At 39.1% G+C, this 24737-nt stretch overlaps 3 protein-coding genes across 3 annotated transcripts; all 3 read left to right on the forward strand.

The window, feature by feature from the left end:
* Window positions 1-441: 441 nt before the first annotated feature.
* LOC137963030 (transcription activator GLK1-like) lies at window positions 442-4334 on the forward strand. The gene is made up of 6 exons (XM_068810211.1): window positions 442-1169; window positions 1718-1858; window positions 2249-2593; window positions 3095-3169; window positions 3291-3389; window positions 3961-4334. The coding sequence occupies exons 1-6, from the start codon at window positions 705-707 to the stop codon at window positions 4108-4110; spliced, it is 1275 nt and encodes a 424-aa protein (XP_068666312.1). The 5' UTR covers window positions 442-704; the 3' UTR covers window positions 4111-4334.
* Window positions 4335-5941: 1607 nt separating this feature from the next.
* On the forward strand, window positions 5942-21607 carry LOC137962470 (uncharacterized). Its single transcript, XM_068809354.1, has 22 exons — window positions 5942-6921; window positions 7927-8041; window positions 9539-9639; window positions 10092-10183; window positions 10517-10652; window positions 10788-10856; window positions 11025-11126; window positions 11829-11927; window positions 12419-12529; window positions 12648-12854; window positions 13770-13877; window positions 14080-14175; window positions 15497-15553; window positions 16066-16212; window positions 16313-16372; window positions 16511-16615; window positions 17158-17319; window positions 19422-19495; window positions 20205-20328; window positions 20607-20695; window positions 20910-21030; window positions 21120-21607. The coding sequence occupies exons 1-22, from the start codon at window positions 6241-6243 to the stop codon at window positions 21270-21272; spliced, it is 3009 nt and encodes a 1002-aa protein (XP_068665455.1). The 5' UTR covers window positions 5942-6240; the 3' UTR covers window positions 21273-21607.
* Window positions 21608-23140: 1533 nt separating this feature from the next.
* On the forward strand, window positions 23141-24277 carry LOC137962641 (protein E6-like). Its single transcript, XM_068809638.1, has one exon. The coding sequence runs from the start codon at window positions 23244-23246 to the stop codon at window positions 24141-24143; it is 900 nt and encodes a 299-aa protein (XP_068665739.1). The 5' UTR covers window positions 23141-23243; the 3' UTR covers window positions 24144-24277.
* The last annotated feature ends 460 nt before the right edge of the window (window positions 24278-24737 follow it).

The raw sequence follows: 24737 nt of genomic DNA on the forward strand, positions 1-24737 counted from the left end.
CGTGGAGAAAATTTCCTGACCAAGGAAATCACTCGCGAATTCCTTGGAGAACTGTGCAGTGTGCATTAATCAATTACGGAACATGGAGAGAGGTCAGAGAAAGGGACATATCTGCCATTATAGGAAAAGACGAGCTAGTTTTGCCTTTTTCTCTCTTTTTTTTCTTTTCTCTGTAGAGATGGATCGACAGACACAGCTGATATGCATGAAAGATGAAACCGATTCTTCTGACATCATTTGGATCTTCTTCCCAAACCTTTTCTTCTTCTTAATCGTAAAAGAGGGAAGGAGAATAAGGGAAATAAAAACCAGGCGGAGGACCTCTTCCCTATTTTTCAAAAAATACTCGTCCACAAGCAAGCCCGAAGAGAACAAAACCTAATAAACAAATCTCACGGGTCTCGACACAAGTTGTGGTTGAGATCCAACCTCTCTCCACACTCCCCCTCTTTGTATACTCCAAATTCCTACTGAAATCAGCCAGAGTCGTCTGCAATTTATCCTTCTCTGCTGCGATTCTCCCGTTTCAGCAACGAATTGCGGGAGAAAGCCAGACGTTTTCTTCCAGTTTCGTCCAAGCTACCATTGGTGCTACTCTCATGCAGGGGAGCTCGTGAGAGGGCGTGTGGTTTGCACGTGAAGTATGAGAACTAGTAAATGATATACAGGGAGAGTTGAGGGTGATTCTCTTTTCCAATACTGGAATGCTTTCGGTGTCACCTCTAAGGAGTTCGAAGGATGAAACAGATGGAGATGTGGAGAGTTTCTCGATCGGAGCAGATAATGATTTCTCGGCCGGGGACTTGCTCGACGATATCAACTTCGATGATCTGTTCGTGGGGATCGACGATGGATATTTGCCGGATTTGGAGGTCGACCCAGAAATGTTTGCTGAGTTCTCCTCGGTCGAAGAGTCGGAAGTGAACTTGTCATCGTCGGCGTCTGTGGATAATAAAGAGGAGAGAGAAGATAGGAAAGAGGGAGGGGACAAGGGCCAGAGCCAGGGAGAGGAGGCCGTCAGCGGTGGAGGGGAAGTCGCTAGCCGAGGCGAGGAATCAGTTATTACGAGCACCAATTCAGTGAACTCGAATAGGGAAAGAAGCCGGAGATCGGCGAGTTCGACGACTGCGGCACAGACAAAAGGATCACAAGGCAAGAGGAAAGTGAAGGTAAATCGTTTCCTTTTTCTTTAAAAAGTGCTTCCGAGAAAGATACAAAAAGGTGCAGACAGGAACAAAAAGAAACAGATGGAAATCCTCGATAATAAAGAAAAGGCAGTACTCCGGTGACCACGGTAGGATTGCGTAGTGTCGATCGGAGCCTCATTATCCCCCACTTTGCTTAGTCAACTGAAATTTAACTCCTGAACCCTAAGGAGATCCTCGTCCCCGTTTCTGGTCTTCAAACGTATGAGAACCAGCAGGACGGAAGTTCTTAGGAGCAGCCAAGCAAAAGACCTAGCTTCCTCTCCATGATCTCTCCATAGATACCGCATAATCCTTTTCTAAGAGAAGTTTAATGGCGTTAAGGAAGTAAACCAGACAACAGGCATGAATAGAAGGCGTTGATCAGTAGTTATCCACCATATTTTTTCGTAACATAGAGACTACAGACAGACAAAACGTGCAGGAGTGAGAAAGAAGAGGTCTGTGATTTGCCACTGTAAAATCATAGCGTGAATTCATTTGTATCTTTTCTTTTGTTGGATTGTGTGTAGGTGGATTGGACACCAGAGCTACACAGACGCTTTGTTCAAGCAGTCGAGCAGCTGGGTGTGGATAAGGCGGTGCCTTCAAGGATTTTAGAGCTTATGGGGATCGATTGTCTCACTCGCCACAACATCGCTAGCCATCTACAAGTATTTTCTCTTGCCTTTCTTCCTATTGGTAGCAGCATTTTAGGAGGTCTTTACAGTTCATGAAATGGGTTCGTTGGGATCAAAGTTTCGTCATAATTCCATCAAACGATTTTTACTTTGTCTTTTTCAATTACAAAACATTGTTTTTTCCTTGATATATAGAAATTTTGTCTGAGGTAGGAAGAGCAGATTTTCTTGCAGGTACATTGAAGTAACTGCACCGTCTGTATTTTATGTTGACTCAGTGTTATCTGAAACTAAAAGTTCTGAACAATGCCAACGTGAGCATCAGAACTTTCAACAAAAATATTTCTGGCTTCGTTAAATCTGTCATGATTTGTTTCTCGAAGAGAAAAAGTTTAGATGAACTGAAACGATTCCTTTGAACAGAAATATAGGTCACACCGGAAGCATTTACTGGCAAGGGAGGCTGAGGCAGCGAGCTGGACCCAGCGGCGGCAACTATATGGAAGCGCCGGTGCTGGAAGGAAAAGAGAAATGGCACCGTGGCCGGCACCAACAATAGGTTTTCCTCCGCCGACTACTCTCCAGCCTATCAGACCCTTACATGTCTGGGGACATCCAACTGTTGATCAATCCTTGATGCATGTGTGGCCCAAGCATCTAGTTCCCTCACCTTCTCTCTCCCCTCCGGCCGCTTGGGCACCTCCAGGAGCCCCACCACCAGGTGCACCACAACCGAATCGGCCATATTGGCTACCCCATCACCAACGTGTAAGCTCTCTGTCTTTGACATTTTCACCAAATGCAGGACATTGTTACTGTTTTTGAGATTTTAACTCTCGAAGTTGTTTCTGTCCTAGCTAAATTGGATTTGGCCCAGAAGAATTACTTAAAATACTCACCTGTTACTCCGTGTCTGATACTGATAGTCCTTCATGAGATCTTAATTCCTGCTTCCAAATCAAACATACCCATGAATACTGCTTTTTCATTCAAATTCTTACAGGAACTACTCTAGCTCATTTTATCAGCTGGTTGATCTTCTATTAGTGCTTCTTCTTTATTAGTTCTTAATTTATCTGTTTATGTTCTCTTCTTCCCCAGTAAAAAAATCAAGATTGAAAGGAACCTTCGGTTCTACATCTCAATTTTCTTGTTTAATATTTTATGTACGCTTTTCTCAAAAAAAATATATTTTATGTACACTTAAAGACTGCTTCTCTTGCTAGAGAATTAACACATTTGCTCTCTGCTCTCGTGACTCTGTGACAGGGCTCCAAGGACGGCTGGGTCCCGAACCATCTCACACAAGGAACTCCTTGCTATCCTCAACCACTGACAATGACGGTATTTTCTCCTTAAACTTTCTTTAATGGGTGCTTAGTTATTGGAGAAACACCCATACAGATACAAATCTTGAGTAACTTTAGAGTTGAATACAAGATTAATGGCAGTAAATTGGATGCAGAGGTTTCACGGATCACCTGTGCCTGGCATTCCTCCTCATCCATTGTACAAAACGGATTACAACGTTCATGTTTCAAATGGGCGATCCGACTTTCATCCGGTAAGTAACTTATTTTCTTTCTTTCCTCGGTTTTCTTGAAGAGTTCCTCACGATTGGGTGAAGTATTACTCATTCCGTTCAGAAATATCTTGGGAAGCCAATGTAGACTCGGTTATACAAAACCTTAATTCCTTCTTCATGTTTTCTTAATTCTCCGTACTCTAATTCTGCCGGAAGTGGAAATTTACTTTCTCGAAATTTAACTGGAGAAGATAAGAAAACGACGGCCATCAGTAAAGACTGGGAACCAGATGTCATCTTCCGCGTCTTCCAGTCTCTCTCGTTTCAGATAAACAAGAGAGAATGAAGGACACGATGCGACTTGGTAGAAAAGACAAAGGCCTAGGCCAAGAACAGGATCCAAATTAAAGCCAATCCTCAAGGCCATGAGCAATGGCTAGACGTCGCAACCCGACTTGCATGTTAGGAAGACAGGTCGCTCTTCATATGCACGAGAGTGTATTTAGATACAGAATGAGAATATGATCTGTATATGCCCTCAAGATTTGACTCTTAGTGATTTCTTACAGTGTCTGATAATCTTTTTGTTTTGTTGGTGGTTGGTGAACAGTCAAAGGAGACGGTAGATGCAGCCATCGGAGATGTTTTAGCCAAACCATGGCTGCCTCTTCCTCTTGGCCTGAAGCCTCCATCAATCGACACCGTCTTGGTGGAACTACAACGACAGGGGATATCCAAAATACCACCTTCCTGTGCGTGATCACGTGATGGTCATCTTCAGCAAAAAAAGGAAAACCCAAAACAAATTCGCCGACATTTCCTAGCCGTAAACTCACCCTTCTTAGCGGCTCTTTTTTTCTTCTTCTTTGATCTTCATCTGTGTATTCGTGTTAATGAATTTAGAGAGGTCCTATAGTCGAACTTTCTGTAATCGTACAACAGTTTTTATTGGTATGAGCTAAGCTACCAGGTTTTGGTTATAAGGAGACACAGATCTGTTTACTCTCGCCTTCGTTCTCTTTTCATTATTTTCTGAGCTCACCACTCTCAAAGAAGCAAACTTCCAGATATTCTCAAAAAGGTCAAATCTAAGAAGGAAAAATCATTGCACCTGAGAGTTCGTGAGTTCCCTTCGTTTAATATTGCACGTCTGGCCGGGAAAATGCCGATCTCGGGGGCGTCTGTGGGGGGACCGCGCTATGGTCCAGGCTTCGTGTCCCATCAGAAAAGCTCGACGCTCATTGAGATTTCAAATCGCAGGGTATTGCTGTCGAGTCTGGAGAACCACCAGATTCCAGTGGTGGAGACCACCTGCTCTGATTTGAAGGTAAAATCCAAGGTTGTGTCAACGTCGCTGAGGGCGGGCGGTGATAACGACGGAGACTTATGGTAACGGCCTCCTCCTTTCATTTATAATTGTCCTCAAAAGGCCAGTGGCCTCCTATATTACAAAAATAGTAACTTAAATATTATTACTATTATTTTTATTAATACATATTTTATTTAAAGTAAATAAATAATAAATTTCATAATTACGTATCATAGTTTAATTACATTAATTAAACAAAATAACTAGGAAAATTCTATGATTTTTTTTTTGAATAAGCATTTAACAATTGATGTTGTAATATTTTAGCATAAGATAATTTTTTATTGTAATTTTATATTTGATATTTTATTTTATTAAAAATATGAAATAAGTATAATAATATATGAAATTGATTATTAATTTTTATTTATTTTCTTATAAAAGGCATTAACTGGTCTATTTAATTTTCCTTGTAATTTCCTAGTAAAACACTAATAGGGTTTTATAAGAAATTTTCTTGGAAATATATTTCTCAGAAAAAAAACATTTCTAACCTTTCATGGGATATAAAATTTTACCTTGACGCACTAACAGGGCCATAAGATATCAGAGGGTGATCCAATATGAAAAGTCATTTGGTGCGAAATATGTGAAATGATTATCTCAACCGTCTAATCATAAGATAATTGTTTTACATGTGTTGTACCATATAATTTTTCGTATTGGATCAGTCGTGTAATCAATTAATTTTAGCATAGAATAAGGCATAAATGTACTAAATGTTACTCCTAAAATTACTTATGGCCTGTGACTTTACCTAAGTTTATTCTTGACATTGCATGACAAAAACCATAATTTTTTTTACCAGACAGAGTGATCTAAATTTTCACGAGGCTAGGTTGAGTAGAAAATGTAATTCGTCACTTGAGTTATGATGTTTTGAGTGAGTCTCCTCAAATCAACCCGAGTCCTACTGTTGATTCGGGATGAGCCGACCAGGTCACTGGGTCGGAAAACCCTGGATAAAGAAAATAAAAACCGGTGAATTGATTGGGATTCGGAGGTGCTCGGTTGAGCTGTCCTTGGGCTACAGAAGCAGGACTCGGGCGACGGGACGCACGTGACACTTCTTCGAAAAGGCCACACAGCCTACACTTCACGCTATCTCGTTCGCTGGAATCACGGTCGGCACGAGAGTCCAGGTCCCTTCCTAACCATAATCTAAGCCGAAATCATCAAGTAGACTGAATGGCGAACTCCCTCTGGGTTCGATGGCTAGAGGTTTAATGTAGCCTCTGGGAAGCTTGGAAGTCGCTAACTCGCTCGGGACTGTAGCTTCTTTAAGACTTTTCATCATGGCTCGTCGCTCGCTTATTTTGAATGCAGGTTCCCGTCATTTCCGTCTGGTGAACGATATCAGTAATTCCACACTCCACAACTAAACACGAGGCAGCTCCTGTGTCATGAACAGGGCTCCGATCGGCTTTCTCTCTCCATGATTCGATTTCATCAGGCCTCGATGTTCACCTGTGCTATCAAAACTCAAGGCGTTTAATCCAGCATTCGGCGAGAATTTCATCCATGTCGGTCCTCGCTCATTCTTCTTCTGCTCTCGTTCCTCTTATTCACTCCCATTCAAAAATTTCCCTTGCTTCCCCTCCTCGTTTCCTCCTCCCCACGAGTCCCAACCAGTCGACGCCTTACCAGTCTCTGCGACTTAAACCTCATCGAGCCGTCCAGAATCAGCAACAGATTTTCGAAGCCCCAAATCCAAATGGCACCATTATTGAGTCATCGCCTCTCCCCGATGCCACCTGTTTCTTAGTTAGAGCTCGGAACCGAATCGGGCTGCTGCAGATCATCACCAGGGTTTTCAAAGTACTCGGCCTGCAAATTGAGCGAGCTACTGTCGAATTCGAAGGCGAATTCTTCGTGAAGAAGTTCTTCGTCACCGATTCCCATGGGCAGAAGATCGAGGACAGAGAGAGCTTGGATCGGATTGAGAAGGCCCTGCGGGAAGCGATCGAAGGCGAAGACCGTCCCGTGGTGGGAGTGGGACCGGTGCCGGTGCCGGTGCCGTCTAGATTGTTTGTTGTCAAAAGAGCGGGATTAGCGCCAGACTCGAAAGCGGAGAGGATGTTTGGCTTGATGGATGGGTTTCTGAAGAACGACCCGTTGAGCCTTCAGAAAGATATACTGTACCACGTGGAGTACACTGTCGCGAGGTCTCGGTTTAGCTTCGATGATTTTGAGGCCTATCAGGTGAATATTTGCTGCTTTCTCGATAGAATTAGGCGTCTCTAAAGTAACGCACGAGCCATGGGCGCCCAGTAAAGGAAATACACGGTTGGCTATGGTCTTTATGGTTCGCCCAAGTGAACCACATATTTTAAAAATTAGACCGGCCACTGAACCCGATTTCACGGGTCAAAATTTACTATTAAAATTTGCTATAAAAATAATTAGAATGGTTGACTGCGTCATCAGGTTTATGAGGATTTATGTTATTGATAATGTGAGAACCCGCAATGATCTCCAACTCTACTTCAGCCAATTGGTCTTTCCAGATCGGCTCAATTTTTACAATGTTGATCTAGCTTCTTTTATAAAAACCAGACCGGGCGTCAAGCCTGTTTTTTGTCGGGTCTTGTTCAGCCGGTTCAAACTTCCTGCTGGTTCGACAAGTGGTTGAACCTTTGTAATTCACATTATATCATTCTGTTTTTCGAATTAGTGCATAAAGATTTGCTACAACATAGTTGGTTAATTATGTATACTGCTCGAGGTTCTTATCTTCTATAGAGCAATGTTCATTTTGAGATTTAACAAGTGTATGAGTACGTGGACATGATCGATCGTTGCATGTTAGATTGCTTCTATTGCTTTTTGTTCTTACCACGGGCACATAGAAGCTGCCACTGATCTTCAAAAACAATCTCATTAAGGGCAGATTTCGGTTGTTTTGAACCTCTGGGTCTGAGGAAGGCGTGGAGAGGATTAGAAAGTCAGACTGGGTCTCACTTAGTTAAAAGTTCTCTTAACCGGCTTAAATTGGTATGTATCAAGATGTGATAACTATCCCTGGAAAAAGCGTTAGATCAAGGGCTCTGCCTGTAATCTCCTCTATAGTGGTTTCAGTCTTTTCTGTTATTGAAAGAGAATACCTTTTGTTCTTGGATTCTGTTAATCTCTTTTCTTTCACCTTTTAGCTATATCCTGTGCTACAAGTATAATGAAACTTTATTTTCTTTCTGGTGATATTTGTAGGCATTGGCACATAGTGTAAGAGACCGTTTGATAGAGCGTTGGCATGATACACAACAGTATTTTAAGAGAAATGATCCAAAACGCCTATATTTTCTTTCTTTGGAGTTTCTTATGGGTGAGTGTTATGGTTTTTAAAGGTTTCTCAACATGCTAACAGTACTATTCTGAATTCAAATTATGCTATAAGATTATGAATACATTCTGTTTGATTTGAAGAGCTGAAAAACTTTTGTTTCACCCTTTTGGGATCTGCTTAAATGCACTTTAATACAAAATACAGTTTTAATCACAAACCCAGTTTTATGAACAATGGTTATAAGATGACTGCATGTCTTATTACATTAATTGATGAGTTTCTTTGCTGTGGTCTCATAATTAACAACACTTCCTTTACTACTGGACTGATCCTTTATTTAACGTTGCGCAAATTCATCCAAAATGACTAGCCAAGGTTTGGAGGCCACATCTCAATAATAAGCTTGAAGCTTTCCTAATCCAAAGCATTGTAGGACTACTTTTTTACGACAACTCTCTTACAACCATGGTTTTCCAACTCAAAATTGGGAATCAACTCAGGGTTCCGAATCTCTGAGTTGGATTGGGCGAGGCGGACTAGGACTCATGAATCCAATGGCTGGCCAAAGCCCAACTTGGGAGGACTCACCCATTGTAGAAAGGTCGAATCTGACCCCTAACCTGACCCGACCCGCCTTGTCCCACCTTGTCCCAAATCCGAGCTGTGGGTCGATTCGGCGAGTCGAAAAACCATGCTGATAACTACCTTGAGAAGTGAAAGACTCACAAGTGAATGGTGGAACTTTTTAATTAACAATGCTTCTCCTGATGTCCAAGTTTTAAGTAGACAACCTGGTCAAAGATTTCAACACACACATGGGCCGCATAGAACCAAGACATGAGCTTGTGTTGGCTCTAATATCATGTCAATTGTGAAACAAATGACGCAAAGGAGAAGATAGAAAAAAACAGGAAAAAAAAGAAATATGATACTAGGAAATCAACCTGTCGAAATGGTTTTCTAGCAATCAGTTGCCTAACTTTTATAGGCACCTTACTAATTAAGTATGAGAACAAAAAGAAGTGCCAAAAAACTTAGAAACAAAAACAAATTAGGAATCCTAAAGCTAATTGACTTTGACTTTCCAAAAGGAAGATTTTAACTTAGGATCTGACTTATTGTAAGTCTAAGTTAACACTAGAAACCTACGATTGCTCAGCCTTGTTACCCTTTATCTATTAAGAAACTTAACCCAACTCAACTTTCTACATATAATTTAAGACTTTTAACAGCATTACAAACTCTTCAGCATTTAAATCTTCGATGTCTTCAAGAGGGTGAAAAGCATAATCAAATTTATCCCACCCTCCAGTTGAATTTTCTGCTTGTAAAGGATTTCTTCAACTGAGACCACCTATTCTTTCCACTGGTTTTTCAAATTTTGAAGTGGCGAATGACAGTGCATAGAATTCCTAGCATTTGAACTTTCTGTTTGTAAGTACAGTCTAGAATATTTTTTTTAAAAAAAAGTGCAATTGTGCCTTCTTAGCAATCAATGCAGAATTAACAGAATTTTGTATCACTTGATCATACTAGGGCGCTCATTATCCAATAGCATTACAAATTTAGGCATCAGGGACCAGTGTGCTGAGGCTCTAAACCAACTTGGCTTTGAACTTGAAGTGCTGGCAGAGCAGGTAATAAATATTTTTCCATATATGAATTCTTTACTCAAATATCAGTTTTCTTGTTCATCGTATGCACAATTTGAAAATCAGAACCAGACTTGATGATATGTTCTAGGTTGGACGGCATTAAATGCCTTGGAGGAGTATTGTCTATTTACCCAAATTTGGAAATATTAGTTCAACCAACTTGATTGAATGGTAGGATCTATGACCCAGCTGGCCCAGATAGCCATCAATTCAACAGTTACCATAAAATGATGAACATATTTGCATTAGGAACTGTCAGATTACTTGTTTTTATTCACTTTGTTCTTAATGCTAAAAGTTTTATTTTTTTATTTGACACTCTGATATAGGTGGGCAATTCCACCTGGGATTGCCCGGACCTGGTTTTCAGACATTAATGCATAAGGTGAACAAGTTCTTGCTTAGACTTAAAATTTTCACTGTGATTTTTGAAGGAAGGGGATGCTGCTCTTGGTAATGGTGGCTTAGCTCGGCTCTCAGCATGTCAACTGGATTCATTAGCAACATTGGACTTTCCTGCATGGGGGTAATATCTGTTGTTTTTCTTATTTTCCTTGGTCTAGCAATGCTAGAATGCAATAACCTAGTGACTTCTTTCAGATTGGGAACTCCAAATGCCTTTGGCTAATTTGTCAAAATGTTTGATACTAACTACTAGGGTTCATCTAAATTCATGAATCTTTGTTGCTGATTTGAAAATTTTACTTTAGGGGTATAGCATTACATTTACACTCTCAGTTTACATATGCAAAAAGCCTTCAACATATCATACATCACTTTTTGTAATACCAAACTTTTGTAGTATTTGGTGATCCACAAACAAATGCAAACTTAGTCATAACAAATTTGCATCTTACAGTTATGGGCTACGATACCAGTATGGATTGTTTCGCCAGGTTATATTGGATGGCTTTCAGCATGAGCATCCTGACTATTGGCTAAATTTTGGAAACCCTTGGGAGATAGAGCGTATTCATTTTTCATATTCCATTAAGGTTTGCAGGCAGTAGCTATCCATTATCCTTTTTTTTCTCCATGTTTTGAAATATCACATTCGAAATTCTCATGTTTCTTTTTTTTATCCCGAAGTCTTTGAGAGCTGAACTATCCAGTCTGCTCTTGTTGTTTAGTTCTATGGCACTGTTGAGGAGGAGGTCTTGAATGGTGAAAAATATAAAGTTTGGATTCCTGGAGAGATGGTAATTATTGCTTCTCTTTGTTTCCTTTTTCTTTCCAGGGAAGTTCCTTCTTTGCATTTCATTTCATTGATGAAAACTATACAGTCAATTGAACCACCTGCCTTGTCAAATGGTTTTGTTTTCTTCCTTTCTATAGAAAAATAGATTACTGATCTTAAGCCTTAGTAGGTCGAGGCTGTTGCATATGACAACCCAATACCAGGTTATGGGACAAGGAATACTATAAATCTCCGGCTATGGGCAGCAAAACCCAGTGATCAGTATGATATGGTGAGTGAATTGTTAGGTTTTGAAACATGCTTGAGTTGGTAACTTTGTACCCTGCACTTAACAGGAAAATGATCTTTTTATACTATGTGCATTGTAGAAGAAGTTTCTTTGTTGATATAAATACACTAGATGTTTACTTTTTGGTTGACTATTCATTTGGAAACTAAATTTCATATTTATGTCAAATTTCTTATAGATTTTATCTTGTTGAAAGTTATGAGGAATACGCATGGTTCAATAGCCTGGCTGATTCCTTTGCAAGGAGTGGAGCTACTTGGCAATACCCCATTCTTAGTCATAGTCTTCCACTTGACTGATCTTGTGTATCTTAATGTTTTTTGGTTCATCCTGTGTTGTTTTCTAGTAGTTTTTTTTCTTTTAATTTTCTTTTCTTTCTTTATGTACTGAACACTTTCCATTCTATCCTAACTCCTCAGGGTGCTTTTTCTTAATGGTATCTTACTTCTCATTGTCATAGAAAAAGGTTGCATAACCTTTTTGTCACATTTCAGCCTGTCTTCTTCAGCATCCTTTTTTGTCACATTTTAGCTAGTCTTTTTCTAAAATTTAATTTGCATTAAAAAACAACAGAAGTTTTACAAGTTTCCACTGCATGACAGACAGATTCTTTTGAGTCTTTGTAAATTATTTCAAAGTCAGATTCCCCTCTGAAAGTTTATTGACTTTGAGATCTCTTCACAGGAATCATTTAATACAGGAGATTATATAAATTCAGTAATAAACAGGCAGAGATCTGAGACAATAAGCAATGTTCTGTACCCAGATGATCGTTCCTATCAGGTAGTTGGTTCTTCTGTTGTCTTTACAATGTGTGGCTTCACCATAGTCCATATAGGTATATTGAGCTCCATAATAGTCCATATGAGCATTGGAGATATAAATTGTCTAATCATTGTAAAAAAGAAAAAAGAGAGAGAATGCCATCAACTCAGCAAGCTCTCTAATCAAACTTAAACTTCAATGATGTGATTTTATTTCTCTCTTATTGCCTGCTCTATTACTACTACAAAAGTGGGAATTAATCTTTCTCTCCCCTCTTTTAACAAAATTACCACAAAATTAGAAAAAAAGGGACTTAAATTTATGTCTCAAGCAAGGAGGGTATTATGGGGTTTCCAACCTAAGTGATTTGGTAAAGAAGAAATACATGAAATTACTCCCTGTCCATTATCTTCATATAACATATTTCAGGTTTTTGTATCCATTCTCTTTCTGCTCTTTTTTGTTTGTCCATTTCAATTCACACTCTTATTTGCAATGATGTTTCTTAGGGGAAAGAACTACGATTGAAACAACAATATTTCTTTGTCTCAGCATCCATTCAAGATATAATTCGGCGATTCAAGGACACCAATAATAATTTTGATGTCTTTCCTGACAAGGTTTGACATTTTTAAGTTTTCTGTATCAATTGACAGTTTTGCTATTAGCTTAGATGTTTTCAGTGATTCTCTGGTTCGTGTTGTCAAGATTGATTCTTAAGCAGCTCGATTCTTACAGGTGGCCCTACAGTTAAATGATACCCATCCTGCTCTTGCTATACCTGAGGTTATGAGAGTGCTTGTTGATGAAGAACATCTGGGGTGGAACCAAGCATGGGGAATCGTCTCCAAAATTTTCTTCTTGACTAGTCATACTGTACAGCTTGAAGGCTTGGAGAAAATCCCAGTTGACCTTTTGGAAAGCCTTCTTCCACGACATTTACAAGTGAGTTTTGATTTTTTGTGTTATAACTGTTCTCTCACGTGCAAATACAATAAACATGCATAGGTTATATCGCATATATATAAATCTGTTCTCTCTCATGTGGAAATATAACAAACATGTATACGATCTGTGTGTCTCATGTATAACTTTTGTCTCTGCTTTGGATGATTGTTTACATGTACTTGTTCAAAATGACTCTTTAATCAGTTATTACATTGGTGTTCAGTTTAGCAATTTTTATTTGTGACCACATCAGTTTGGCATAGTCCAAGAGCCATTCAGTCATGGGAACTATATAGGTCTAGCAAGTATATTAGACTGACTGAACACCACTATTTTATTTCACATTCATCAGTGATTGGACCAGATAAGACCATATCACAAAGGTGTCTCTTGAAGCCATCACCAACAAAGAGTATCTATCGGCTCTGTTAAGTGATGCATAGATAAATCTGTCAGTGGTGCCTTGTAGGGTGGACCCATACATTTTCAAAATAAAAAAATTCAGGGCACAAATTAAGTTAATGAACTTTGATCTATTTACAGGTAACGCAAAATGTTGGGTCAGATGCAGATACATGTTTAATCTGTAGTTTCCCTTTTGAGTAAATTGGCACAGCTAGATTACTCCTATCCAGGAGTGTGAAGTTAAGGAGCAACTCTAACGATAAATTTCAGTGATGGGTATACTTCGATGATTAGTGAGCATGGCTAATTACTTGATACAGTTTACAAATTGTGTCATTGGACCTGGTTTGATAACCTTAGGCATACCAAGTAGTTGATCTGTTCCGTAGTCCTGTACTCCTTTTATATAGTTTTGGGAACCACATTTTGTCATTACATGAGCAATTATACCACTATATTGTCCATGTTAAGTCTTAGTAACTTTTAGCTGACATTTTTACCGCTCAGATTATATATGACATAAACTTCAAGTTCATGGAGGAGCTGAAGAAACAGTTTGGTTCTGATTATGACCGACTTTCTCGCATGTCTATCATCGAGGAAGGTCCTGTAAAGGTATGATGGCAGAACTTTTCAAGTTTTTGCTTCCCTGCAGTAAGTTAACTTAAATCTTTGCCGTTGTACTATTCCAGCCATAAAAAAATCATATGGTGCGCTCTTGGATTAATAATTAGACATTGAGATAAAGAGAGAGAGAGAGATAGAGAGAGATGAGGTCAAGGCCAGCCAATATTCTTGTTTATTACTTGTTTTGCAGAATATTCGAGTGGCAAATTTGTCAGTTGTTTGCTGTCATGCTGTCAATGGTGTGTCTCGCATCCATCTGGAATTGTTGAAAACAAGAGTGTTCAAGGTATATAGAATTTCATTGAGTTCAATGATGTTTCTCTTATGTATGTGTGGACAAAGAATCTCTTTCACTTTCTTTACTCTCTATACATTATATGTGGTAATGCTGTAGTTTGGCATGATCACAACTTTAAAAATTGTGGAAGAGGAGAAAGGGAGACAGAGAATGGGATAAAGCAAAGAAGAGAGCAGAATCAACTTGCTTTCTGTTATTTCACTCATCAATCAACCTCCTACACTGACCACTCTACTGATGAACTAAAAAGGATTACTGAAACGTTCAGTAAGAGATAGCAATAAAGAATCACAAAGCTAAATTCATTTTGACCTTCTAAAAATAATATTTCAGCACATAAAATGATTTAAAATTTGGAATTTTAAGTACAGAAACTGAGATAAAATGGAAAGGAATGAATAATCTAACTTTTAATCCCTACCAAGTAAGAAACTAACTGAAAAACTACTTTTCGATATAGTCTGAAGACTGTCAACTAATATATACTTCTTGGACACTGCAATTCTTTTGTATCCTTAACATAAATATTCTACTTATATTCAATTTGAATCTGAAATGAAATATATGTGTAAGTATATGCTTTCTGAGGATGAGTCGGACTCAATGAGGTGAAGTGACAACTAATTCCATGGCTACTTGCCTAACAGGCAAATGAACAATGGCTGATATGCTTTCCTAGTCAACTTACCATATTTTGAGAAGACTTGTGACCCATTTCATGAGCTGATCATGAAAATCTGTCAACTCACTCAATAATCAATGTTGTGACCACTCAGTCCTATAGACTGGAGTCTGTTCATGTAGTTTTTAACTAATATTTCTTTAGAAATCAAATTTTCCCCCAAAATATGAACAATTTTCTCTGCAATCTCACTTAGTGGACAACATGGGAGAGACCACTGGAACACTGGTTTTGGCTGGCTTCAAAAGCTGTGATTTCTTATATCTAGAGTGGATCATGACTTGCAGAAACACCCTTGGTTCCTCCCAACTTCATTGATTCGAAAATGACATCAGCTTTTTTTTTTTTTCTTTTTTGAGTGGCTGATACTGGCTCAAGTTGCTGGGCCCAACACTGGTTCTATTTGCGGCTGTACATGCCTGAGAGTGCAGGCTGTATTAGTGATCAAAGTTTCTTCAACTTTTCAACACTTTATGAAAGTCAGGATGGCAACATTTTCTAGTTATTATATACTAGGCTCCAACATGATATTGACCGATTGTATGAATCTCTATACTGCTTGTGTCAGAAGGTGTCCAAGGCCATGTTGTGGATAGATTGTGCTGACTTGTCCAAACATTTCTGCAGGACTTCTTTGAGTATTGGCCTCAAAAGTTTCAGTTCAAGACAAATGGTGTCACTCAGGTAATTGCTACTATTTAAATTCTTAAGGTATACAATGTTTTGCAGGTTGCTTCACAAGAATCTAAAGACATTCAGTTGTGCTTCTAATAATTACAAACGCCCAATTTAAATGGTCCATCTGCCAAGCTCTGAAAGCTAGGTCAGAGTACAAACTTTGGAAAGTAGTTGTAATACCTTGTTTTGTTTATAGAAAATTGCTTATATATTTTATCTACTCTAAATCTTACATACAGCAAGCGAGCCAATGGCTAATGAATGTGCTTATCTTAAGGGACATTTTTTAAATAGAAGATCAAAATTTAGGTAGCAATGGAATTGTTGTGGATTCAGAGTGCATTCCTTCATCTTTATATATTTCTAATCTCTGTCATTTCCAGTCAGATAATTGGTAAACCATTTAGTTATTTAAATTGCTTATTAACTGCAAGATGCATCTGGAACTGCAAATATTAAAGACTTTTTGAAATTTATGGAATGCAAATTGCCTCTAACAATTGGAAAATATTTCTCAGCGACGCTGGATTGTGGTGAGTAATCCAAGCTTATGTGCTCTTATCTCCAAATGGCTTGGAACGGAAGCTTGGATTCGTGACATAGACCTCCTAATGGGTTTAAAAGAGTATGCCAGGAATACTGATCTTCAACAGGAGTGGCAAATGGTATTTCTGATGCTGATGCTTCATCTAGTTAACCTATAAATAAACAATATTAACCATTTCAAATGTGCCTCACCTTTGGAATAATATTTTAAAATTCTAGGTTCACAGGGTTAATAAAATCAGGCTTGCTGAATACATTGAAGCAATGAGTGGAGTCAAGGTTTGAGAAAAATTCTCTCGTGGTTATTTGTTTTCTTTGATCACTTTTTTTCTGTTCCTTTTTTTTCTTATGGTAACATTTCCCTGTGCAATATTTGATGTTTTGATGGCTTCTTTATAAATCAAATAAAAAAAACAGGTAAGCCCTGACGCAATGTTTGATGTACAAGTCAAGCGAATCCATGAGTACAAAAGGCAGCTGCTTAATTTGTTAGGAATCATACACCGATATGACTGTATAAAGGTAGGAGTTGCTCTATTGTATTGCTTGGTACAATTTTTGACACTGGACCTGTATAACTCAACCTTGTTGGTAACTTTTTGGTAGAGAGCTTCCAAATTTTCTGCGATCATTATCATGTTCTCTTTGCAAAATGTTGCAATGTATTCTAGTATTAATGAAATAAAGAGTTTTCTTTAAGGGTGTGTAAGTGACTTTTTATTTTTATAAAGGATGAAAATTTTATTAAAAGACAACAGCAGCCAAGGCCCTATTAAAGAAGGATGTAAGTGAGCGTTCTATTAGCTTTTGGATAGCAGCTTTATGTAGTCTGCACAACCCCTTGCAAGGGTTCATGATGTGATAGTTTGCAGCTTTTTTTCTTCTAGAAGGGACACCTCTTTCTTCACTGATGAATGTAAAATCTCATGTTTTATTTTTATGATGTTTCCTGTGTTATGAGTTGACTCTTAAGCAATACACCTGGTAGCCAATGTGATTTCTTGTAAGTGTCCTGTTTGGGAATTTCTTTCTTTGCTTCGCTTACTATGATCATATCACTGCAGAATATGAAAGACAGTGACAGAAGGAAGGTTGTACCACGCGTATGCATTATAGGAGGAAAAGCAGCTCCTGGTTATGAAGTTGCAAAGAAAATAATCAAACTCTGTCATGCCGTTGGAGAAAAAATTAACAATGACCCTGATGTTGGAGATCTACTTAAGTTGGTATATCATGAAAAAACTTTTTGAGATCATTTCATACATGTGATTGGCTTTTATATTTTCCTAATTCTGTGAGTTGGAATTTTTTAAAGTTGGTTTAGGTCCATTTCAAAATGACTAGCCAAAATTAGGAAGCCCCTTCACAGCTACCACAGGATTTTTTTCTGAATTCAAGCTATGTGGGATTATTTCAATTAACATTCCTTTTCATGTCCAACTAAATAGATGGGTGGTGGACTTAAAACATGGACAATATGAATGGGATACAAACTAAATGGGGCACAAACTTTGCCCAATGGTACCAATTCCCTACTCTTATATTTTGTTAAAGTTGGGTCTAAGTTTATCCCATAACAACTAGCTAAAGTAAGGAGGTTCCTTCTCAACTAATAACCAAAGGATTTTTTTTCCGACTTTAAAATATGTAGGTTTTATTCTAGCTAACAAAAATTTTGCCACTAAAAGTGTGTGATTCTTGACTCTTAATTTCTAGGTTTTAAAATCAACCGGGTACTCGTTAGAGGTTGCAGTATCTAAACTTGGATGCAATAAATACATATTACTGGATATAAATCCAGAAAGGAATTGATACCATAATCAATTATCATTTTTGAATATGTTATAGGAGCTATAGAGAAATCAAATAGGAATTCAGACTATTTTTTGTATTTTATAAATAAAATAACTAAAACCCATCTTACATAAAATGATTAGTCCATCCATAAAAAAAAAAAAAGTTAATAAAGTTGAGGAAAATTTTTTTACAACTAATAAGCAAAATGTGACAAATCTTTTATGGATATTGTTGAAATATGTGCAGGGGTATTTTAGTCATTTTCTATTACTTGTGTATACTTCTGGAGTTCGCAATAGATTATATGTCTTGTTAGGAACCTATGGTTTAAGTTTGCTTGAATTCTGATTTGTATACTTTTAGTGTAAACCATTCTTTATGAGGGGTATTAGTGTAAACCTATCTTTGTGATTAGTTAAGTGAAATAAAAGAAGAGGGAGGTCAACTTTTTGCCTCCAACAACTGCCTCAAGCACTCTTCTCCTCCATTCTCTCTATTCTCTTTTCCTTTTTCTCTTTCTTCCTCAAGTTTCTTACTTCATTCAGATATCACATTCACCGAGATAAGCCCACTATTGAATATCTGCCGTATTTGAATATCGAGTATGCAGGTATCCAACTGATAAAAATTTGATTTTAGGTATTTCCAATATTGTTTTTCGACTAGCTGTTGACCCTAGTGGTCAGGAAATTGGATTTAGATTGTGACTGAACCTAGTTGAGTAGGTCCTGTGTAAATCCTTTATGTGTTTTTTGTCTGTAAAGGACAGGGATAGGACTCGGCTTATTGACCAAGATTTTCCAAGTTTTTATGATAACTCACTAAAGTCACCTATCCAAGGTACTTTTACATCAAGTTTTATGTGGGGTTGGAACTAGAAATGAGGGAAGTGTTGATTTAACCAGGTTTACTTCATGAAAGATGTATTATATTGATATTTCTATTGTTTGGGCGGAGCATGGGAAGACGAGACCACATGCATTAAGTAGGAATGTCTATCCTGCTTGCAAACTAGAGAAACTACTTTGAGAAAAATGTAGAGAAAAGTTGAAGGGGAAGGAACTTGGGTTGTTCTGCAATGGAGGTTTTCCATTCTTTAACCAAAAATAGTTTCTACTTTCTTTATCTTTATATTCTTCATGATTTCAAATGCAATTTTTTTTGAAAAATTAGTATATACATCTTTAGATTGTTAAGGTTATTGCTCACTGATAAAACACTATAAATAATGTCAAGTTAATTTAGCTATTGTTCATTTGCATCTCAAGTGTTGAGGAAAAAAAACAGTTATCTAGTATGAACATAAAAATGAAATCTTTTTACAAGATTTACTAGTCACATATTGAGTTAAAGCTACCTGACCATATTCCTTTCCCTGAGTTTTTCCAATTTTGTGTTTATGTTTTTAACTTAGTGTCCTATTTTTATTTTTTTCAATGCAAATACGTTTTACTATGAGGGTACTTTTATTTTTTGTTTGTCTCCGTTGTTCCTTCTCAGAAGTTCAGCTGCAACTTTCTTGTCTCTGCAGGTTTTTATTCCAGATTACAATGTCTCTATCGCTGAATTAGTAATACCTGGGAGTGACCTTTCACAACACATCAGGTTTGTAGTCTTAGATGTCTTTGAGCATAGGTAGATAGGATTGAGAAAGGCAACCAATAAAGCTTGATGTCTCATACAACAGATAGCAACCTCCCTAAGCTAGAAAAATCCTACTGAACAGCAATTATGAATACAACTTATAATGGTTAACCAGAATAGACACGTTATTCTGAAGCCATGTTGGATGATTCCCAAGGCACAGCTGTGGATTCAGACATTAGAAGCGGATAAAAGGAGCACTTTTGTAAGAGCAATTAAACTTGCTTTTATCCTCTATCAACAAAGAAATAAAAGAATACAAACAAGCCTAATCATATAAGCAACCAAATAATGTTTCTATTTGCAGTATGGATTGGTGGGGCTCCTATCCGGAATAACAAATTGGATATAGTAGCACTCATAGCTTTAATCACAAGTAACAACCTAACTCTTCTTATGTTTAAGGACAAGTGACAAATGGGAATGTTATACAGCTTAAAAAATCATGACTTTGTCTTAGCCTCATTGTGAGAATAATAAGCTTTAAAACAACATCCTTTGATCCATTTTCGCTACCACCTATTGCGATATACTCTTATGTGATGTTTTACCATCTTAGAGGAGCACCATCTGGTACTTCCAAAATTCAAATGCTAACACTTTTGACAAAAGAATTGTTGTCAGTTTCTTACAGCTGTTCTCCCTTCTGATGATATTTGCCCTCTTTCAGCACAGCTGGCCATGAGGCTTCAGGGACTAGCAACATGAAATTCTTAATGAACGGATGTGTGCTTCTGGCTACATCTGATGGTTCCACAATTGAAATCATAGAAGAGATTGGAGAAGAGAATATGGTGAGTTCTATAGGTCTGGTTTCAATATGAGCCTTTCTTCCAGTGTATAAGATATGGACTGGGTTGTTTAGTTGAACTGGACCCAGAGACCTTGTTGGGTCTTACGAACCTAAAACTTAGAGGTTTGAAGAATCCAAAAAAAAAAAAAAAAAAGTGTTGGTTGATTTGATCAAATGGGGTATTACTATTTAACTTTAGATCAGATTTTGCACAAGTGGCTTGTAGGTCTAGAAGTTATTGTTGACTACATGTTTTAAGATAGAATTTCCTCGATGTAGTTTATATTTGGTGCAAAAGTACATGAAGTCCCTGCCTTACGTGAAAAAGCTGCAATTAAGGCACCTCTTCAATTTGCTCGCGTTGTCAGGTAAAAAATCTATGAATCCTTTATACTTTTTGCAGATTCTGATCAACTGATCAGTATTTTAATTCATGAATAGAACTCTGGAGTGTTGAGTGTTGGATTGAACGTCAAACAAGGGACCCTACGTAATTTCCTAATGGAATGTAACCTAGATTACTTGGTTCGTTCGGCAGTTACCTGAAACTTGACTTCTTGGGTTGGTTTGCAAAATATGTAGGATGGTTCGTGATGGCTATTTCGGTTTGAAAGATTACTTCAAACCACTGTGTGATGCTATAGAAATCGAGGGTGATTTCTATCTTCTGGGACATGATTTTGCCAGCTATCTTGAAGCACAAGTAATATTTGTAGTCAACATTTTCAGTTACTGCTGCTTTCTATTACTTAAAAATCCCTGAAGTTGTATGAACGTGTAAAAAATCTTCAGGCTGCAGCTGATAAAGCATATGTAGATCAGGAGAGGTGGACCCGGATGAGCATTCTTAGCACCGCAGGTTCTGGAAGATTCAGCAGTGATAGAACAATGGAAGATTACGCAGAGAAGACGTGGGGAATCAAACCATGCAAATGCCTACTTTGAGAATCGCAAACTCTGCCACTTACGATTAAATGCAGATCCAATGCAGAAGCTATGGGTAGGATGGCATTTTCACTGCGCATCTATGGCCTGGTCCATAACCTCTTGGCGACCAGGAATACTGCTTAGTTACAATATAACAGCTGCAAGCTCAATTATTCTTGCAGGACCCATCTGAACATGTCCTACTCATAATCTTCACAGCATTTGTCGGTAATGGTCCTAACTTAACAGTGATTGGTATGAAATAATTTCCATTACCAGTCAATTGAACCTATTGACTAATCACTCATCTTTATTGATTATTAGTTCGGAAACCAGCAGAGACGCTGAATTCGCCCCTGGACCCTCTAATGCATATCCAAATCTTCTTAGAAACTTAACTTTCTGTAAAGATAAAAAGGATAGTTGATGTACTCGATTACAAACAACAGAAATAAGCTGAAGAAATTCCTTTCGTTTTTTTTTTCTTACTTCGGTTGCAGGTACCTCATCCCTCCGCTCATCACGCCGCAAACCCATAAAAAATACATCGTTAGGTAAGAAGCATCTGCTCTGTTGAACCCAGAAAAGTAGTCATTAATCCCGGAAGAAAAAAACTTCTCCTCGGTGTTGACCATCTGCGCTACTCGCTTGCAATTTGAATCAGCAGCATCGGATTTAACGGAGAAAAGAGAGAGAGATAATATTTATTCTTCTCAGAGTACGAGCTTCTGATTCGACTGTAAAGAATATGGACGAAGGTGTGGCCTGAATGCACCTGTAACGATTACCGAAAACATTGACAATTCGACTTTCATATCTCAGTTGGATCTGGATAACGTCAGAAGAACAACCATCGGCAATAAATGGGGAAGAAACGACATTAAAGCTTGCGACAGATTGAAGTATGGGTCGCTTCACAATTCCTACAAGCCATACAAATTCGAAGGGATCCCTTTTTTTCTGTCCCACCTACAATGGAGTTCAAGCAGCTTCAGAACTCTCACTTACCCATTACAAACGACTAACTAATCTTTTCCCAGAAATGGTCGTTTACGTTAATCGATTCCTGATAACTCCTCCTTGCCATAAACTCCCTTGTTTTTAAATTTCAACTGCAAGAAATTCGTCTGTTCATCACAAAGACATCTCCTACCCATTATAATTACACACTCTCTGTAGTTGTTTATGAACTTTTCAGAAAATGTAACTCCAGGGGCGAAGACGAAAGAGTGAAGATCCGTTCTCCGCAAATCTTTGCTATAATTCATCCTCGTTCATGGCTTAATTCCGACGAGCTAAAAAAGCCCAACCGACCATTTATAGAGGGAGAAGAAAGAAGAAGAAAGAAAGGAAAAGGGAAAAGCCCCCGCCCCACCCGCAACTGATCCTCGTTTCGCTTTTAGTTCAAGTCAAAACGGAAATAGCCAAACAAGTTCATTTATCGGCTTTCCCTTTTCTAATCGACAATTCATCTGCTCCCTAATCCTCGCAGCTTTTCTGACCCTAGGGAGGAGGTCGCCGTGGGACCCTTTTGCGATCACATGCTGCGTGACTAAATTACATGATTGATTTCTTCCACGAGCCCACCCTTCCCGCAATCCCAGCATCATCACCGGCGAAGTTTGCCCTTCCTTCGATTCGGACTAATTACCCCTGATATTTCTCTTTTAATTACTCCTGTGTCACTCTATTCAATCGGAGTTTCCTCATTCGAAGAAAACGGTCGTCATTCCGATGAAATCCAGGCCCGGCGGCCCGTTCGGCGATCGGTTGGTTGAGAGGAATTTAGTAAGATCTTACTGTTGCAGAGCAATAAAGAGCGATTTATATTTTATAATTGCGGAGTCTTCTTTGCAAGAGTGGTAGAAGGACCACAATTATGTCTGTTTTTCCTCGCCTTGGCTCTATATAAGGAATTGCAGACTGGCTTATTCTTCACCACCAGCCATCAATCTTCCTTCCTATCCTCCCTGCAAAGCGTCGTCTCTCATGGCTCCCTCTGTAAAATGTCTCTCCCTTCTCTTCCTCCTCGTCTCCCTCTCCGCTTTCTCCACCGAAGCCAGAGTGAGTGAGTTCTTCAGCAAGGCCATGCGGTTCGACGCCGCTCCCACCGAACTCTCATCCACCAAAGACGAGGACCCCAGCAAGTTCACCTTCACCTCCGAGAGCAGCAACGGCTACGGCCTCTACGGCCACGGCGCCGAAGAGACCCCCGCCGCCGAATACAACACTCCGGCGCAGGAGTTCCATGTCGGGAACTACGATAGCAAGGGCTCCAACACTCCGGCGCAGGAGTTCCATGTCGGGAACTACGACAGCAAGGGCTCCAACACTCCGGCGCAGGAGTTCCATGTCGGGAACTACGACAGCAAGGGCTCCAACACTCCGGCGCAGGAGTTCCATGTGGGGAACTACGACAGCAAGGGCTCCTCCCACGCCAAAGAGTACCGGAACGCGGAACCCACGGCCGAAGGGGTCGAGTTCGAGAACAAGGAGTTCACAACGAGCTACCCTGAAAAAGAAGAGTACGATAGCCGCGAGCACGGAACAAGGTACCCCGCCGAGAGCAACGAGTTCGAGAACCAGCCCGCCAGAGAATACGACAATGTAGCGGCCACCAGGAACTACGAGAAAGGGCATTTCGACAGCAACTACCCCCGAGAACAGTACGGCATGAGCGACACCAGGGTCTTCGAGAATGGCCGATACTTTTACGATGTCAAGAATCAGAACTACCGTGGCAATCCGTATGCGTCCACCACAGCAAACGGCGGATATGGCAACAAGGCCTACACTGGCGCCACTGAGAACCAGAACGAGTACCAGGACAACCCTTACAAGGGAGGGTACCGGAGCCGTCAGGACAATCCCGATGACGACATGCCATAGATTTTAGTTCATTACAGGCTTTAAAATGCAGTAACATATGATGAAGAAGGGTGGTAGGTTTTGAGAGCTGGGAAGCCATAATTGTGCCAGTATTTATTGTTCAATCACAGAAGAGTAAATTATGGGTTTGTTAAGTCGTGTCGGCTTTTCTTTCTGTGTTCCTGTCTCTGCAATTGGAAACGACGAGAAGTTAAATAAGATTGAAAGATATTTTCCATCTCTACTCCATGCTGCCGACTAGGTAAATCCTCCCTGGGTTTTCCTGCCATTGCCCTGGTGTTCATCTAGACAATGAGAACTCCTGCCGGTGACCCAGATCAAGCTTCCCCTTATCCCTTACATGAAATCTTAGTTTTCTAAGAACCCGTGATGATACCGTCTTTCGGACGATTTTAATTTATTATTTCTTTGGCACTCATTATGCCGGAAGTGGGTATGGAAAGTTACAGACCGGTAATGATCACCCACAGCAACCATTGCTCCCTCTTCAGTCTTGATTTTGCGTTGGGCCTACTGATGTCTGCTGGAATTTGGATTAAACCAGTTGTATCCGAAGCACTGGAATCCAAAGTGATGAAGAGTAAACAGTAAATC

This window comes from Aristolochia californica, unplaced genomic scaffold (genome assembly GCF_029961685.1).
Source record: "Aristolochia californica isolate CCGP_79_NKW_82.1479 unplaced genomic scaffold, dmAriCali1.0.hap1 SCAF_4, whole genome shotgun sequence".
Taxonomy (NCBI): Eukaryota; Viridiplantae; Streptophyta; class Magnoliopsida; order Piperales; family Aristolochiaceae; genus Aristolochia; species Aristolochia californica.

Excerpts from the sequence above, each read along its gene's own strand:
- LOC137963030 (XM_068810211.1), top strand. The coding sequence starts at position 705 with ATGCTTTCGGTGTCACCTCTAAGGAGTTCGAAGGATGAAACAGATGGA. Across the intron at positions 1,859-2,248 it reads ACATCGCTAGCCATCTACAA|AAATATAGGTCACACCGGAA; the intron begins GTATTTTCTCTT and ends TCCTTTGAACAG. Across the intron at positions 3,390-3,960 it reads GGCGATCCGACTTTCATCCG|TCAAAGGAGACGGTAGATGC; the intron begins GTAAGTAACTTA and ends GTTGGTGAACAG.
- LOC137962470 (XM_068809354.1), top strand. The coding sequence starts at position 6,241 with ATGTCGGTCCTCGCTCATTCTTCTTCTGCTCTCGTTCCTCTTATTCAC. Across the intron at positions 10,653-10,787 it reads ATTTTTCATATTCCATTAAG|TTCTATGGCACTGTTGAGGA; the intron begins GTTTGCAGGCAG and ends CTTGTTGTTTAG. Across the intron at positions 16,213-16,312 it reads TTCAACAGGAGTGGCAAATG|GTTCACAGGGTTAATAAAAT; the intron begins GTATTTCTGATG and ends TTAAAATTCTAG.
- LOC137962641 (XM_068809638.1), top strand. The coding sequence starts at position 23,244 with ATGGCTCCCTCTGTAAAATGTCTCTCCCTTCTCTTCCTCCTCGTCTCC.